We start from the raw sequence: 17,166 nt of genomic DNA on the forward strand, positions 1-17,166 counted from the left end.
TCCTCCCAGAGATGCACACGGTAGGTGAATTAGTGTCCAAATCGTCCCAGGCTGCATGTGGGTGTCTGCGTGAGCGTGTCCTGCCACGGAAGGGTGTCCTGTCCAGGGTAGGTGGGTGGGTGTCCCCTGTGCCCTGAGCTGCCAGGAAAGGCTCTGGCCACCCCCGACCCTGAACTAGTAGTATAAGCGGGTTGGGAAATAGTCACCTTGTTTCTATTCACCGTTCTTAAATAGAGGTAGAGCTCACCTTTATTTCAGTGTTTATTTTTTAAGAATAGTGTTTATAGTTTTTTTTTTTTCCTTTGATTTCAGTGAGACAGAGAGGAAGAGAGAGAAGCATTCATCTGTTGTTTCCCTTAATTGTGTATTTATCACCTACTTCCTGACTACGCGTTGACTGGGGGATTGAACCTGCAACCTTGTTTCGGGAAGATGCTCTGTTTCAGTGTTTAATATTTGAGGTGTTTTGGGTCTTTGTTTAGAAGTGTGGTAATGTTTTTGTGGCCAGAAATATGCCACGTGAGGCCTGGTACCCTCGTGCGTGGTTTTGCTTCAAGCTGCAGTTTCCCAGACTCTGTGGAAACGGAAAGTGAGGACGTAGAATGTATTTATTTGTTTTCTGGACTCTCCTTTGAATCCAGTAAAACAATTTGCTGGTTCTCTCATTAATTAACGGGTTAGAATCCTTAATGCGTTCATTTTGTATTTGAATCAGTGTACTTTCTCCAAAACAAAAAAAAATCCTTTAACCTTAGGTAGTTAAATTTAGTATGTTCATGATTTAAATTACAGCCCTCTTAAAAATAGTTGTGGTCCCTGGCCGGTTGGCTCAGCGGTAGAGCGTCGGCCTGGCGTGCAGGAGTCCTGGGTTCGATTCCCGGTCAGGACACACAGGAGAAGCGCCCATCTGCTTCTCCACCCCTCCCCCTCTCCTTCCTCTCTGTCTCTCTCTTCCCCTCCGGCAGCCGAGGCTCCATTGGAGCAAAGTTGGCCTGGGCACTGGGGATGGTTCCTTGGCCTCTGCCTCAGGCGCTAGAATGGCTCTGGTTGCAACAGAGCAACGCTCCAGATGGGCAGAGCATCGCCTCCTGGTGGGCATGCCGGGTGGATCCCGGTCGGGCGCATGCGGGAATGCGGGAGTCTGTCTGACTGCCTCCCCGTTTCCAGCTTCAGAAAAATACACACACACAAAAAAGTTGTAAAGACGTTCAAAGCAGTATGGACAGACCTTCCTGATGACACAGTAAGTGGGGAAAACAGACCACACACTCTGGACTGGGCAGTGGTGAGTGTCTAGAAGCAAGAATTGAAGGGAAGGAGAAAAAAATAAGGGTCTGATTAGGGTAGGAGGAGCCAGTTTTTTGCATTTTTTTTTTAAGAATTCTGATTTGTTGTTTTTCTGTTCCACGAAAAGAAACAAAGGCCCCGTCTTGGTTTCCTAGTGCACTGTAACAAAACACCACCAACCTAGTGGCTTAGCAGGGCACAAATTTATCATCTAGTTCCGGAGGTCAGAGGTCCGAACTGAGTCTCATGGGGCTAACGCCCAGCAGTGGGCTGGGCTGCCGAGTCCATAGGCCGCGGAGTCCATTTCCCTGCCTGTCCCAGCCTCCAGGGGCTGCCAGCCCTCCCTGGCTTGTGGTCCCTTCCTCCATCTTCAAAGCCCACGGCCCGGCACCTCCACACACCTTCGCCTGTGCTTCTCTGATTCACTAAAGGACCCTGTGATTGGCGGCACCTACCCCCACAACCCACAGGGATCCGCTTCCCTCGGGGTCTTTAATGTACTCCCTTCTGCCGGCGATGCACTAATGGGCTATAAAAATGAGGGTGTGGGCATCGTGTCGGGGGCGTGGTTCTGCCCATCACAGACCCTGTTCCCAAGCCAGAAGGTTGAGCTCGAGACTCCACGAGGACTCATGGTGTCCCCATGTGTCTGCGGGCAGGAAGACATGTGTAGGACCTCGCCTAAAGTAAGTCTGTATCAGGCAGCACTGCGGGAAGATAAAATGAACACTGTTGCCTCCAGGGGTGGGTGGGGACCTGCTGGGGAAAGGCATTGGAAACTTCAAGGTGGTAACATTCTTTCTACCTTGATGCAGGGCTGGGGCACAGGAGTTGTAAGTACTTAATTCTAAGGACCCTCCCGTAGGGAGCTGCTGACACCGGCCGTGCACTCTGAAATGTGGTAGAAAGGGACTCGAGGGATGAGCCTGTGACACAGTATGTTTGTGGTAAACGCGGGGGGCAGGTAGAGGGGTGTTTACTGTAAGATCCTGTTGTTTGACAATTTTTATAAAAGGATTTTAGGGAAAATAAGACACAACCCCGAAATGTTACTCTTAATTAGGGGTGGGTTTGAAAAATCACTAAGCGAGTCCAATGGCCTTTGTAAAAGCCCAGGCTCTTGCACTAGGGCATTTTGGAAGATGTCTACAGGTGTGGGAGCACTGGGCTGGGCTGCTGGGAGGGAGGAGGGGCACACACAGGGTAGGCCAGTTAGATGCCCTGGCCACCCAGCCTGTCCATGTGACGCTCTGCACAACGTCACTGAGGAACACTGGGATGCACAGCTCTGACAACCTAGCAGTGCTCCACCCAGAACACGCACCTGATAAACATCTGATGATGGCTGAGGGGTGCTCCGAGACCCCAGCTGACGTCCAGGTAGTGCCCGTCAGGGCTGAAGCTGCAAACCCACCCCCCTAACCCAGAGGGCCCAGTGGGAAGGGGTCCGGCTGCAGTTCTTCTGCAGGGACAACCTCCCGCCCCCGCACTAGCCAGCACCCCCCTAACCTAGCCCCCGTGCCCAGTAGGAAGGGGTCCCGGCTGCAGTTCTTCTGCAGGGACAACCTCCCGCCCCCGCACTAGCCAGCACCCCCCTAACCTAGCCCCCGTGCCCAGTAGGAAGGGGTCCCGGCTGCAGTTCTTCTGCAGGGACACCCCCCACACACACCGGCCAGCAGTCCCCTAACCCAGCCCGTGCCCAGTGGGAAGGGGTCCCAGCTGCAGTCCTTCTGCAGGGACAACCCCCCCCCCGCCCCTGCACCAGCCAGCACCCCCCTAACCCAGCCCCTGTGCCCAATGGCAGGTAGGGGGCACCTGACAGCAACCACCATCACACTGCGCTGAGAAAAGCCAGCGTAAAGCACTTTTATTGCAGTAACAAAACTTGAACTCATATGTAGTGCGGGGGGCGGGGGGGGGGGGGCGGCAGTAACTTCTCTCACCAGGTCACTACACAGGACAGCGGGCGGGGGCAGGGCCGAGGCCCGTGGGGACAGGGGAGCGGCAGGGACAGCAGATGCTGCAGCGGTGATGACCAGCATCATTGTAAGACAACACTCAAGGATTTGTCATGATGGCTGGGCTTTCATTGGGTTTTAAGTGTCTACAAACAGCACCTTCAATTTAAACTTTCAATTAAAGTTCTTAAAATTTAGGAAGTGGAGCCTGGATAGCTATAAGATTATAAAAGTCCTGAATATCTATTAGAAAAAAAACCACAGGACGGGGGAAAAAGAAGCCAGGCCTCGAGGAAGGCTTCAGAGGTCCCCGCTGGCCCAGGGACAGATACCTGTAGTGTCCAACATCGCAGTGAGAACGATTTGCTTTTAAAAGGCAGAGGGTTTCAGGGGAGAGCAGGCGGGTGGGAGGCAGGGGCCTGCCCCCCACTTCGGTCTGGGCAGGGTCCTGGTCCAGCCCAGACAGCTCTCCACGAGAGGCGGCGGGCCCTGCCCCCACAGCGCCCAAGTCTGCTATGGCTTTGCAGCGAGCAGCAAGAATGTTCAATATATAATAGATAAAAATTTCATCCAAAAAATAAAATAAAATAAAGATTCTTGCACCCCCCCCCACGTCAATTCCTAGTCTAAAGTTAACCCATGACTTGTGCTGTTAATACTTGACTAATACTTAATTGGAAACCTAGATCCGAAAGGCTGAAACCGAATCTTCACCCCAAAATGAAAACAGAAGGAGTCACTTGAGGTTTGTGGCATGTAGTTGAGGTCGACACACGTACGAGGAGGGAGAGCGAAGCCAGGTGACAACACATTCAGTCGGGCAGGTGTGGACAGCGTCGTGGACACTGACGGGGAGAGCTCCGTCAGACGCGCGTGCACGTCGGGCGCCAGGTCCCGCGGGGCACATCTGCTGGGGACAGAAAGCTTGTGAGTGGCAGCCACCGGGGCTGTGGGGACAGCCAGCCGGCTCGGCAGACTCCTGGGTAAGCAACCTCCTTCCTGCTCCGATGGCTTGTGGTGGTTAAGCCCACAGTGAACGTGGTCTTGCTGAGGACAGTGGGGGTGGGGAGTCCACCGAAGGCCACGGACAGGACGGTCCCGACCACCACGGGGCACATGGGACTGCCCGGGGGCTCTAGAAAATCCTCATGCTTGGCTCTCGGCCCAGCGGTTGTGGGTCACTGCGGCCGGCCTCAGTCGAGTCTGAAAAGCATCCCAGGCGACTTCAATGTGCAAAGCCCTAAGGCCAGAGTCCCCACACTGAGCGCACTGAGAAAGGTCTGCAGTCGTCCTGCATCCACCCAGGCCTGGGAGTCTCCCGGTTTGCTCTCGGGCTTTCCCCCCAGACCAGGCAGGAAGCTCTGAGATGCTCCCGCGCAGGAGCCGGGCCCAGGGTGGCTCACAGCACCCCCCCCCCACACACACCAGATTTAGAGGGCCCGTCCCAAGTCAGAGTAAGTCCAAGGTTCCCCCAGGTATGTTTCTGTCCTCAAAGAACAGTCAGGGCCTGGACTGGCTGTGGGCCTCCGGCAGAGGGGCTTTCTAGACCAGGGGTCCAAAACCTTTTTGGCTGAGAGAGCCATGAACGCCACGTATTTTAAAATGTAATTCTGTGAGAGCCATACAACAACCTGTGTATGTTACACATTATCCAATAAAAATTTGGTGTTGTCCCGGAGGACAGCTGTGATTAGCTCCAGCCATCCACAACCATGAACATGAGCGGTAGGAAATGAATGGATTGTAATACATGAGAATGTTTTATATTTTTAACGTTATTACTTTTTTTATTAAATATTTGTCTGTGAGCCAGATGCAGCCATCAAAAGAGCCACATCTGGCTCGCGAGCCATAGGTTCCTGACCCCTGTTCTAGAGAGTCGGGTTTCCAGGTAGGAATGACAAACGGGGACACCAAGGTCATCAGACCTGACCAGGATGGTATGACCCATGTGTTCAGGGCTCCAACTACTAAGAGAAAATAGCCCGACGTGGAGAAGCCACAGCAGGACAAGGCGACGTGACAGACAGCTGACGGACACGACTGCAGCTTTCAGACAGCGCAGGCCCGGGTTCCGGGGGCAGGAGGGGAGCCCCCGTCCCGGTTCTCTGGTTCCGGAGGCAGGAGGGGAGCCCCCGTCCCGGCCCTCTGGTTCCGGGGGCAGGAGGGGAGCCCCCGTCCCGGCCCTCTGGTTCCGGGGGCAGGAGGGGAGCCCCCGTCCCGGCCCTCTGGTTCCGGAGGCAGGAGGGGAGCCCCCGTCCCGGCCCTCTGGTTCCGGGGGCAGGAGGGGAGCCCCCGTCCCGGCCCTCTGGTTCCGGGGGCAGGAGGGGAGCCCCCGTCTCGGCTTCCCTGGTCCCAGGGGCCGGAGCCCCCTGGAAAGAAAATGGCAACACTCCTGTGTTCCATGATTCTAATAAAAAGTCACCTGTTGTTACAATATGGAGACTAAGGCTTCTCAAACATGGAGGCGACGGGAAGCAAAGCATGACAGGCCCCAGTCTGCCCTGACTGACCCTGTGGGACTCCTCTGGGCCTGTGTCCTCACCCAGAGCTCAGGAAGGCTGACTCTGATCCTAAGAGTCCCTCCCATGACTGAGTGTCCCTTCAGCTAACATCCTATGGCCTCACTCTCAACCCACTAGGCTGGTCTGCTGGCCTCCATGGTCCTGGGCTTGCTCCCCAAGGTAGCTGGCCCAGGGGGTGATGCCTCTGATGTCCTCTAACAGGCCATGACCACACACTAAGGACGAAGGGGGCGCACGGAGCAGAACCAGGGGAGCAAAGGCAGCCACATTCTGGCTTCTGAACTAAGATGGCGGCACCGGGCGTGCAGCCCACACTCCCAGCGGGTGTTGACAAGCGACACGTGGACACCCCCCACCGACCAGGTGGCCGACCTGCACAGGCAAGGTGTGCACGCGCACGGAACCACGAGGCTGCCGGAGAGGGAGCACACACTGGGCACACGCGGAGGCCCCGCCCTGCCCTGCCCTGCCCCGCCCCGCAGTGAGTCCCTTACCCAGGCACCGGGAGCTCAGGGAGCAGGCCGTTCCTGTCATTCCAGTTTCAGAAGCTCCACGTCAAAGACGAGAGTGGCATTTGGTGGGATGATTCCTGGGTGCCCAGTGGAACCGTAGGCGTAGTCGGGGGAGATGGTCAGTTTGGCTCTCTGACCCACACTCATCTGTGAACGGAACAAGGAAAAAGAATCAGCAGGACACACTCCTCAACCGTTTGCTAGGAAGCTGGGTGTGTCCTGCGGCCGGGATGGGGCGAGTGGGGTGTTCCAGAGACTGGGCAGCGGCACCCCTGCGTGGATGTGGAGGCTGGCCGCACGTGGGGTCATCCTGCAGCTGGCTCCAGTGCCCAGTGGGGAGAAAACCTCCGACTCCCCCAATGTCCAGCCCCTCACCTTCCTGCCCAGATGCCATCGACCCCACTCCAGGCAGCCACCGCTCAGGAAATGTCCCCACCTTGTCCTTCAGTGGCCCGTCAGTGAAAGGACATGTTAACTGGCACAAAAGAGGCATACTTTGATAAAACTTTTTAAAAGAACGCATGCGCCTGACCAGGCAGTGGCACAGTGGATGGAGTGTTGGACTGGGATGCAGAGGACCCAGGTCGAGACCCCGAGGTCGCCAGCTTGAGTGCGGACTCATCAGTTTGAGCAAGGCTCACCAGCTTGGACCCAAGGTCGCTGGCTCGAGCAAGGGGTTACTCGGTCTGCTGAAGGCCCATGGTCAAGGCACATGCCCTCCCATAGAGGGCAATCGATTAACAACTAAGGTGTCACAACGAAAAACTGATGATTGATGCTTCTCGTCTCTCTCTGTTCCTGTCTGTCCCTATCAATCCCTCTAGAAAAAAAAAATACGCACGCAGAGAAAGTACTATCTGGGGACAGTCTACTTTTCTGCACTTTCTATATTCACTGTCGTAGTTCAGAACGGCAGACGAGCTTGTAAAAGACGGCAGGGCTGGAGCACAGAGCAGCACGCACAGCGCCCGCCTGACTGCACAGAGGAAGGCAGAGACTGGCGCCTCCTATGCACCCGCTTCTCTGTGGGGAGCACAGGGCAGGCCCAGGGGGATGAAACCTGCACTTGTAAAAACAGATTTGTGTTTGTACTTTTTCACTTTCTAATGAGGTGCACAAATAAACTGAAGCATCTGCATTCTGAAGCGAGGGCTCTGCCGTGTCCTCACCCGAGTCTGCAGGAGCACCCTGAGGGCTCTGCCGTGTCCTCACCCGAGTCTGCAGGAGCACCCTGAGGGCTCTGCCGTGTCCTCACCCGAGTCTGCAGGAGCACCCTGAGGGCTCTGCCGTGTCCTCACCCGAGTCTGCAGGAGCACCCTGGCCCGGCCGTGCGGAGACGGCTGGACAGGCAGTGGCGGCTGCGGGGACCGTCCGGGTGCAGCCCAGAGCCCTGCCTCCTGCCGCTCCCGCCAGAAACAGGGACACGCTAGACCAGTGGTTCTCAACCTGCGGGTCGTGACCCCGGCGGGGGTTGGCCACCAGGCTTTAGGCGACCCCTGTGTTTTGGTCGTTCGACCCCCGCCGGGGTCGCGACCCACAGGTTGAGAACCACTGCGCTAGACCAAGGTGGTGAGGACAGGTAAAGTATATGGCTTCACCTAATAAAATCCAAAACCACCATATCCTTTTACCCAGCAATTCTCCCAGAATCTGCTAAAAACCAAATGCCCATTAGAAAGGGAGTCAGGTCAAAGGGAAATCAACACCGTGGATGAGCCACAGGAAGAACTCAGTGGCTTTAAGATGCGCTCACAAGGAAAGGTGCCCAGGACACACAGTGAAGGGAACGAGCACCTGCCGAACGGTTCCTGGCCGCATGGCACGGCCGCCAGCACATGGGAACGGAGTGGAGGGGGGCACGGCCGCCAGCGCACGGGAACGGTGTGGAGGGGGGCACGGCCGCCAGCGCACGGGAACGGAGTGGAGGGGGGCACGGCCGCCAGCGCACGGGAACGGAGTGGAGGGGGGCACGGCCGCCAGCGCACGGGAACGGAGTGGAGGGGGGCACGGCCGCCAGCGCACGGGAACGGAGTGGAGGGGGGCACGGCCGCCAGCGCACGGGAACGGAGTGGAGGGGGGGCATGGGACAGCGCACGGGAACGGAGTGGAGGGGGGCACGGCCGCCAGCGCACGGGAACGGAGTGGAGGGGGGCACGGCCGCCAGCGCACGGGAACGGTGTGGAGGGGGGTGGTCACGGGACAGCGCACGGGAACGGTGTGGAGGGGGGTGGTCACGGGACAGCGCACGGGAACGGTGTGGAGGGGGGGCACGGCCGCCAGCACACGAGAACGGAGTGGAGGGGGGCACGGCCGCCAGCACACGGGAACGGTGTGGAGGGGGGTGGTCACGGGACAGCACACGGGAACGGTGTGGAGGGGGGCACGGCCGCCAGCACACGGGAATGGTGTGGAGGGGGGTGGTCACGGGACAGCACACGGGAACGGTGTGGAGGGGGGGCACGGCCGCCAGCACACGGGAATGGAGTGGAGGGGGGCACGGCCGCCAGCGCACGGGAACGGAGTGGAGGGGGGGCATGGGACAGCACCCCGCCTCTGCTTTCCACTCACTTGCTAAAGAAATGTTCTGCGAGGACTTTAGAAGAAGATATCCTATGAAGCCCCAGGCCACCGGCCCTCTCAAGTGAGAGCAGTGACTGCCCCCAGTGCCTGGGCACGTCCCCAGCCCTGTCCCGCCTGGCCAGTCTGGGAGGTGGAACAGGCCGATAACATGATCTCGGTGGCAGTTACGGCTCTGGGAACACAACACAATGATTGTTCCCGGCCGGAGTAGCCGCAGACGATGAGCTGCGGTGTGGACAATGGCTGGCATGGGAGATGGGGGTGGGCTGTGGACCAGGAGTTGGCCAGACATGGGGGTGGGGACAGGACCAGACAGAAAGGCACAGCTGGCAGGATGTCCAAAGGGCGTGAACCACAGAGACCTAAGTGTTCACTGAGCTGACTGGGTCGGCACTAGTTAATGATGCAGGTCTCAGGTGCCCAGTTCTACACACACCTGTGAGGGGACTGAGGGTGAAAAAAGAATCCTCTCCTTACCCTGCCCTGCAGGGACAGAAATCAGACACCTGGGACTGGATGGCTTCAAGTTCCTGCATGGTAAGCAATGTATTTGGAGATAGATCAGTGATTTAGAGGAAGTGGAGCAATGTCTATTCTAGAAAAGAGACATGTTTCTACTCTGGTTACATCTCCAGTTCTTGCAGCCGAGAGGGAGAGGCGCTGACTGCCACCATGCAGGGCCTGACAAGAAGGTCTGCTGGGTTGCAGGCCACTGACCACATCCCTGGCAGGGCCAAGGAAAAATTCCGGGGCTCCATGCAAGGACAGACTCCAACCGAAATCTGGCAGCCCCGGGCCCCCGACTGTCTACTGGGAATTTCTTAAGTGTTGGCAGAACAAAAAGTGTTTACCCAACAACGAGGGGAGAGGGGAAGGAACAGAGCAAGGCAGACAAAATGACTGTCCCCACAAGGATGACCTCTCAGAAGTGGTCTGACCCGACACAGTCAACAAGACAAACACGAATGAGAAGAGCCCCAGGATAACATGCTCAGTCACTTGACTGCCCTGAGCCAAACGTCTGACACTCTGCTGGAGCGCGAGGGGCAGGCAGCGCTCACAGCGGACCCTGGCGCATGGCCACTGGTCACCCTGTGAAAGCCGGGCACACAGCCCCTGGACCCCCCTCCACCACTGAGAATGTGCCCATGGCGACACTGGACACATGTAGAATAAAGCCCACACAAGGTTGGCCACTGCAGCAGAACACTGGACACGCCCCACAGGGCCGCCTGCAGGGTACTGGCCACCCACACAGCACACCCACCTAGGGTATAGAAAGTGTTTTCAAGGTAGATTAAGTAAAAAGCAAAGCAAAGTGCAGAACACTGCATCTAAAAGGAAGAAAAAGGCCCTGGCCGGTTGGCTCAGCGGTAGAGCGTCGGCCTAGCGTGCGGAGGACCCGGGTTCGATTCCCGGCCAGGGCACATAGGAGAAGCGCCCATTTGCTTCTCCACCCCTCCGCCGCGCCTTCCTCTCTGTCTCTCTCTTCCCCTCCCGCAGCCGAGGCTCCATTGGAGCAAAGATGGCCCGGGCGCTGGGGATGGCTCTGTGGCCTCTGCCCCAGGCGCTAGAGTGGCTCTGGTCGCAACATGGCGACACCCAGGAGGGTCGCAACATGGCGACGCCCAGGATGGGCAGAGCATCGCCCCCTGGTGGACGGAGCGTCGCCCCTGGTGGGCGTGCCGGGTGGATCCCGGTCGGGCGCATGCGGGAGTCTGTCTGACTGTCTCTCCCTGTTTCCAGCTTCAGAAAAATGCAAAAAAAAAAAAAAAAGTAAAAGGAAGAAAAAGGTGTGTGTGTCTTTCTGCATGTGCTTCAGAAGCCTACGAGAAACAGGAGCACAGGAGGGACTCGGTGGGGCTGGGGGCAACCACCGCTTAAAAGACACACCCCAGGAAACAAGCAGAGCAGAGGACACGTACCTGGGCGACGCCCTCCTCCCAGCCTCGAATCACCTCCTGCTTGCCCAGCATAAACTTAAAGGGCTTGTTTCTGTCCCGCGAGGAATCAAATTTCTTCCCGTCTTCAAGCATCCCTGTGAGAAAGGGAGACGCAGCCTGAGCGCCCGGAGTGGGGACACGGGGCCCGTCCGAGGCCACGGCAGACGGCACACCCAGCACGCCAGCACCGGGGGCCTGGCCGGTGTCCCGGGTCTGAGGAGTGGGGACACGGGGCCTGTCCGAGGCCACGGGCAGACGGCACACCCAGCACGCCAGCACCGGGGGCCTGGCCGGTGTCCCGGGTCTGAGGAGTGGGGACAGTCCCTCTGCCGGCTGGACATGCTCTTCCCGAGTCGGGACTGTACATGTGTCCGTGCCCCATGGCCTCCTCGCTGAAGGTCCCACCCAGGATAAGCAGCCATGTCCCTTCCCTAACCTGCCCGCCATCTTCTACAGAAACGCGAGCAGTGTCAGAACTGGACTGGACTGGAGCCACCTGCGGGTCAGAGAACCAGAGTGGCGCTGGGGCACCCCCTCGCCAGTGGGCTGCAGGCGGTGCTGCCCAGGGGCCTGCGCTGGGCACCACACAGAAACTCCGTCACCCGCCCCGTGCACTGCCCTGCTTCCGGATGCAGGCACCGAGGCAGAGAAGTGAAGTCATTTGCAAACACAGTAAAAAGCTAGACTAGAAATTCAAACACTACGTTCACGTTATTCCCGATTCCCAGAAGCCAGACACACCACACGGCCCGTCCACTGAAGGGGGAACCAGGAGCAGAGGTGCCGTGGGGCGAGCACCTGCAGCTCCTTCAGAAGAGACCGCCTCAGCCACTGTGACACCCGTCACTGAGGTCCCCAAACTCTCGTGCCAGGAGCCCACACTGAGGGGATGGCTGAGGGCAGGCTCTACCATGGTTCTAAGCACCACTCAGAAGATGAAGAAAAATACAGAATTTTGTGTTTATTTCTGAGAGGAAGAGGGGAATCCCAACAAAATCCCAACCTAAAAATGCCAACACTTGTAAGGGGTCCAGGGAAGCAGAGATGGAGAGAGCTTTATCCCAGGCACCAGGGAGGGAGGGATGGGAACCGCTGTCCTTACAGAGCAGGAGGGGTGACAGACGTTCTGGCGGCCTGAGGCGGCCCGAGGGCATGCTGGCAGGGCCTGGAGCGGGAGGACAGGGGTCTGCCCCTGCCACGTCAGCGCAGAGCCAGGAACTGGCACCTTAGAACTAAAGGGGGTGTGTGTGTGGACAGGAAGCTCAGCGGTACCAGAACACAGTCACTACCTAATAAAGAAACGACAACGGCAGGGCTGGGACAGCTCTCTCCATGAGGACCTGGGAGAACAGCCCCCCCCTCACTGCAGACACCCCCTCCAGCCCATCTGGGCTCCCTGCACACACTGAACCCACCCACCAGCCCTGAGCGTTCAGGGCAGGGGTCCCCAAACTACGGCCCGCAGGCTGCATGCAGCCCCCTGAGGCCATTTATCCGGCCCCCGCCACACTTCCGGAAGGGGCACCTCTTTCATTGGTGGTCAGTGAGAGGAGCATAATTCCCATTGAAATACTGGTCAGTTTGTTGATTTAACTTTACTTGTTCTTTATTTTAAATATTGTATTTGTTCCCATTTTGTTTTACTTTAAAATAAGATATGTGCAGTGTGCATAGGGATTTGTTCAGTTTTTTTTTATAGTCCAGCCCTCCATCGGTCTGAGGGACAGTGAACTGGCCCCTGTGTAAAGAGTTTGGGGTCCCCTGGCTTAGGGTGACAGCAGGCCAGACTCCTTCTCTGACCGGGCAGGGGGCCTTTCCAGCCACCTGCTTGTGACAGAAACAAGGGGACCAAGTCCCAGGCTCAGTAACCGGTTCGAGGTCAGAGCCAGTAGCAGTGGGCTCTGGCTCTAGCTAAAGGCTTTATTTAGCCCAACGGGGACTGTGAGCTACACAAGAAGACAGAGGCCAGAAATAGCTTCTTCCCAGTCTGCACCCTGCAGAGCGGACGGGAGCAGGGCCTGGGGTGTCCTGAGCAGCCACGGGGGACAAGTCACAGGAGAGGAGCCACTCGGGAAGAAGCCAAGGGTGGAAGGGTGGCCACAGCCCCCGAGCTCCGACTGGGCGAAGGCTAGCCGGACAAAACCCAGAGAAAAAGCTGCCCAGAGGGCACCTGGGCGCCAGGCTCGTGGCACCTTCCAGACTCTGGGAAGTCCAGACTCAGCACTCCCACCCCTTTCTAACTGAGCGTCCCCTCCCCAGGAGCAGCGCCAGCCCGGCCCTGCAGAGCGACTGAACCAGGCTAAGCCCTTCTCCCACACAGGGACTGGGGTGGGGGGCACACGGGCCAGTCTGGGCACTCGGACCAACTGTGAGGTCGAGAATTGTGTAGGAAAAGGCCTGTCTCACAAGTAGAAAAGAAAACACTCTCAGGAAGAAAGCTCCCGCCCTCCCTTCCTGTGAGGGCTGCTGAGTGAGGATGTGATGTCTGGAACCATGGCAGCTACCCTGTAACCATGAAAAGGTCAGGCGCACTACAGAGTAGTCCTCCCACTGACCTGAGCCAGACTCAAACCGCCTCCCTCAAACCTGTGTTCTGGGGCAATTGAAAGTCCACTTTGCCTGAAGTCAGGGTTTCACTTGCAGCTGGAAGTAACCTGACTGGTATGAGGGCCACCCTTCCCTGACGTTCACTCGGCACAGCCCACGGCAGAGCCACCAGGAGGGGAACCGCAGAGAAGGGGAACTCGACCCCCACCAAGGGCACCCACTGACCACGCCAACAGCTGCTGTGGGGTGTCAGGACCCCGGACGCACACAAACACATATAAACTAACAGTATTCACACGGAAGAGTTACCACGTGGGACACAATTCTCACTGTTAAAACGAATGCTGATGGTTACCCCTACATTTATTTCATGGTACACTAATGGGTTGCAACTCATAGTTTAAAAATACAGTATACCTATGAAAGAGTTACTCTATTTCCCGGCCAATCTGAATGTGCCCATACTAGGGCAAGATTACATGTGACTGCCATGAAAACCACCAGGGTACGGGGACAGACCCGGGTCCTTCCCAGGTACTCCTGAGCACAGGAGGGGCCAGGCCAGGGCGGGCCCCCCAAAGCCAGCGCTCTGCAGCGAGGAGCCTGCCCGGGAGGGGGTCTGCCCCCAGCGCTCCGAAGCTCCTCCGGGCCACTGAGGGCTAAGTGTCTCGCCGTTATTTTAAGAAACCATGAATGCCAAGGAGGATTTCTGAGTCAAGAGGATTTGAGCAGGAGCCTTGCTGAGGGCCTCCTTCTCCTATCCCGTTTCCGACGAGTGGCTGTCCCCAGGAAGAGGACATCAGCCTCACCCCAGAACTTCAGACCATGGTCACCAACTGTTGTCTCCCCTCCTTTCTCGGAGGAGAAATCCGGGCAGGGAAGGCTGAGTGGTGATGCTCCCTTCAGCCCGAGGAGGGGATTTCCTGTCGTCCAAGTCTAAACAGTCAACAACACCCCCGGAGCTGGGCAGGATGTCACACAACCGGTGCAGGCTCCAGGGTCAAGAAGGTGCTAGAAGGAAGGCTTCCCCCCATAGGGAAGAAGGAGCCCTCTATGAATGGCAGGGCCAGGCTGGGGGAGAGCAGTGTCCCCGAGGAAGCAGGAGTGAGTGTGCATAGTGTTTTCTCGGTGGGCGCTGGGCTGGCCACTGCTGAGTGCAGGGCGAGTGCAGCTGTGACTGCAGAACAGGGATCAGATTTACCCCCCATCTGAACAACCGAAACAAAATAAAAACAAACAACCATGAACAAAAAAGGAGCAGAACAACCCTGATAATAGCTAGACAGTGGTTTTTCAGATGCTGACCACTACAGCGGACGGCAGCGACTCCCGTGGGCTGGGACACCAGCAGGCTGAGCCCTCTGCCCGCCCCACCTACATCCTCCGGAGTTTCCAGGGACCCGATCTGGGATGGAGCTCAAGGCAGTTCAAGCCCACAAGACACAGACCAGGGAGGAGGGGCTGTGTGAGGTCCCGGAGATTTGCAGAGGGTCCCCCCAAGTGCTCGGAGAGTACTAATGCGTGTTTGAGGACACTACTCAGGGCCAGGAAAGAACCATCCAAAACATTCAGCAAGGTAAGTGCCTGTTCCCACCGGCAGACAGGAGAAAGTCCTGGTCCAGGAGGCCCTGGGCAGTGCACCCAGGACGATGAGGCAAGATCTCGGAAACTGTTTCCAAGTTAACTTAGGTGCTTCCCGTTACAAAGCTCAGGACGATTTAGAGGAAAGAACCCCCCACCCCCACCCCACGTATTAAGGTTTGTCATCCAAAGATTACACAGCATACAAAAAGGCAGGAAAACAGGACCCACAATGCGAGACTCATCAATCAGTTGAAACCAGCCCAGAACCGACACAGATGTTAGAAGGAGAGAAAAACAGTAAGATTAAAACAAAACCTCCAGACATGAAAAATACACTGGGCTGGGTCACTGGATATCCACAGGCAAACAGGCCAATACGTGGGCCTGTACTTGAGACATCAGCCAGTGTCAACTCAAAATGGATAGCAGACGTAAATATAAACAAGAAACCTACAAAACTTCTGGAAGAAAACACGGAAACAGTAATTGTGACTGCAACGTAGGCAAAGGTTTTTTAGACACAAAGCCAAAAATAAAAAAGCATAATCCATAAAAGGATAAACTGAATGCCATCAAAGTTTAAAACTTCTGTGCTGTAAAACATACAAAACTTTAATAACAGGATGCAAAGGCAAGTCATGGGCTGCGAGAAAAACCTCCGCAAAGCCTCGGATAAAGGCCTTGTGCCCAGAATACACAAAGACCTCTCAAAACTCAACGATAAGAAAACAATTAAAAAAAGAGCAAAAAACTACGCAGATGGCAAGTAAGCACACGAAAAGATGCTCAACATGGTTAGTCCTTGCAAAAAGGCAAATTAATACCACTGGGAAGCCCTGGCCAGTTGGCTCAGCGGTCGAGCGTCGGCCTGGCGTGCGGGGGACCCGGGTTTGATTCCCGGCCAGGGCACATAAGAGATGCGCCCATTTGCTTCTCCACCCCCACCCCCTCCTTCCTCTCTGTCTCTCTCTTCCCCTCCCGCAGCCAAGGCTCCATTGGAGCAAAGATGGCCCAGGCGCTGGGGATGGCTCCTTGGCCTCTGCCCCAGGCGCTAGAATGGCTCTGGTCGTGGCAGAGCGACGCCCCGGAGGGGCAGAGCATCACCCCCTGGTGGGCAGAGCTTCGCCCCTGGTGGGCGTGCCGGGTGGATCCCGGTCGGGCGCATGCGGGAGTCTGTCTGACTGTCTCTCCATGTTTCCAGCTTTAGAAAAAAAAAAAAAAAAAAGACAAAAAAATACCAGTGGGAGACGGCCACTGCCCATCAGAACGGGTCCAGCGACAGACTGACCATCTTGTGTCATGGGGATTCTCATGCCTCGATGGTGGGAACAGATAATGGAACCACCACCATGGAAAAGAGCTTGGAAGTCTAAGTGGAACACACACCTCACCCATGACCCTGCAGCCCTCTGGCTCCCGGATATTTGTCCAAGAGGAATGACGGCCCCGCTCATGTGAAAGGACATGTAAAATGCTCACAGCAGACTTCACGGTAACAGCCTCAGATGGGCACAACGCACTCACCAGCCAACTGGTGAGTGGGCAAGCGTGGAGATACAACTGTTGTATTCGTAACAACAAAAAACAAAACTATTAATACATGGAATGACATCATAATCTCAAAATAATTATGCCAAGTGAAAAAAGCCAGACAGAGAGTCCACACCGACACCTGCAACTAATATATTGTTAACTGTAATAGAAAAAAAAAAAAAGAAGAGTACAAACTGTACAATTCCATTTATATAAAGCTCTAGGGAACGCAAACGAATCTGCTGGAAAGAAGGTGTCAGGGCCCTGGCCAGGTGGCTCAGTTGGTTTGAGCACTGTCCCGAGAGGCCACGGGCACGGGTTCCCTCCCCGGTCAGGGCACAGACAGGAAGCAACCAATGAATGCACAAACAAATGGATGCTTCTCTCTCTCCCTTCCTCTGTCTCTCTAAAATCAATATATTAAAAAAAAAAAAAAAAGCGGATCAGTGGTTGTTGGAGATGGAGAGAAGGTGAGGTTCCAAAGAGGAACAGAGAAACATCTAAACTTATGAAACTGTACACGTTACATAGTATCAGTTGACTGGATGTCAATTACGCCTCTATAAAACTCCTCCATTTTAAAGGAGGGGGAAAAAGCGTGATTTACTCGAATCCTGCACAGGCTCACCCCTCACGCCAGCCCCGCAGGAGACGGCGAGGTCCCCCTGCGGGCAGGGAGCAGGTGAACAGGCAGCCG

At 56.4% G+C, this 17,166-nt stretch overlaps 1 protein-coding gene across 2 annotated transcripts in view; it reads right to left on the reverse strand.

Annotated features, from left to right (window-relative positions):
* Positions 1 to 3,129: 3,129 nt before the first annotated feature.
* FKBP1A (FKBP prolyl isomerase 1A) overlaps positions 3,130 to 17,166 on the reverse strand; it is a 27,984-nt gene continuing 13,947 nt past the window's right edge. The window contains exons 3-5 of one of the 2 annotated variants that reach the window (XM_066235371.1): positions 10,788 to 10,900; positions 6,265 to 6,429; positions 3,130 to 4,155 (exon numbers count right to left, since the gene is read on the reverse strand). In XM_066235371.1, coding sequence (XP_066091468.1) covers positions 6,301 to 6,429; positions 10,788 to 10,900 — 242 coding nt within the window. In that variant the 3' untranslated portion in view covers positions 3,130 to 4,155; positions 6,265 to 6,300. The remainder of the gene's footprint in view (positions 4,156 to 6,264; positions 6,430 to 10,787; positions 10,901 to 17,166) is intronic. The other variant, XM_066235370.1, reaches the window with a different exon arrangement.

The sequence above is a fragment of the Saccopteryx bilineata genome, chromosome 6 (assembly GCF_036850765.1).
Source record: "Saccopteryx bilineata isolate mSacBil1 chromosome 6, mSacBil1_pri_phased_curated, whole genome shotgun sequence".
Lineage (NCBI taxonomy): Eukaryota > Metazoa > Chordata > Mammalia > Chiroptera > Emballonuridae > Saccopteryx > Saccopteryx bilineata.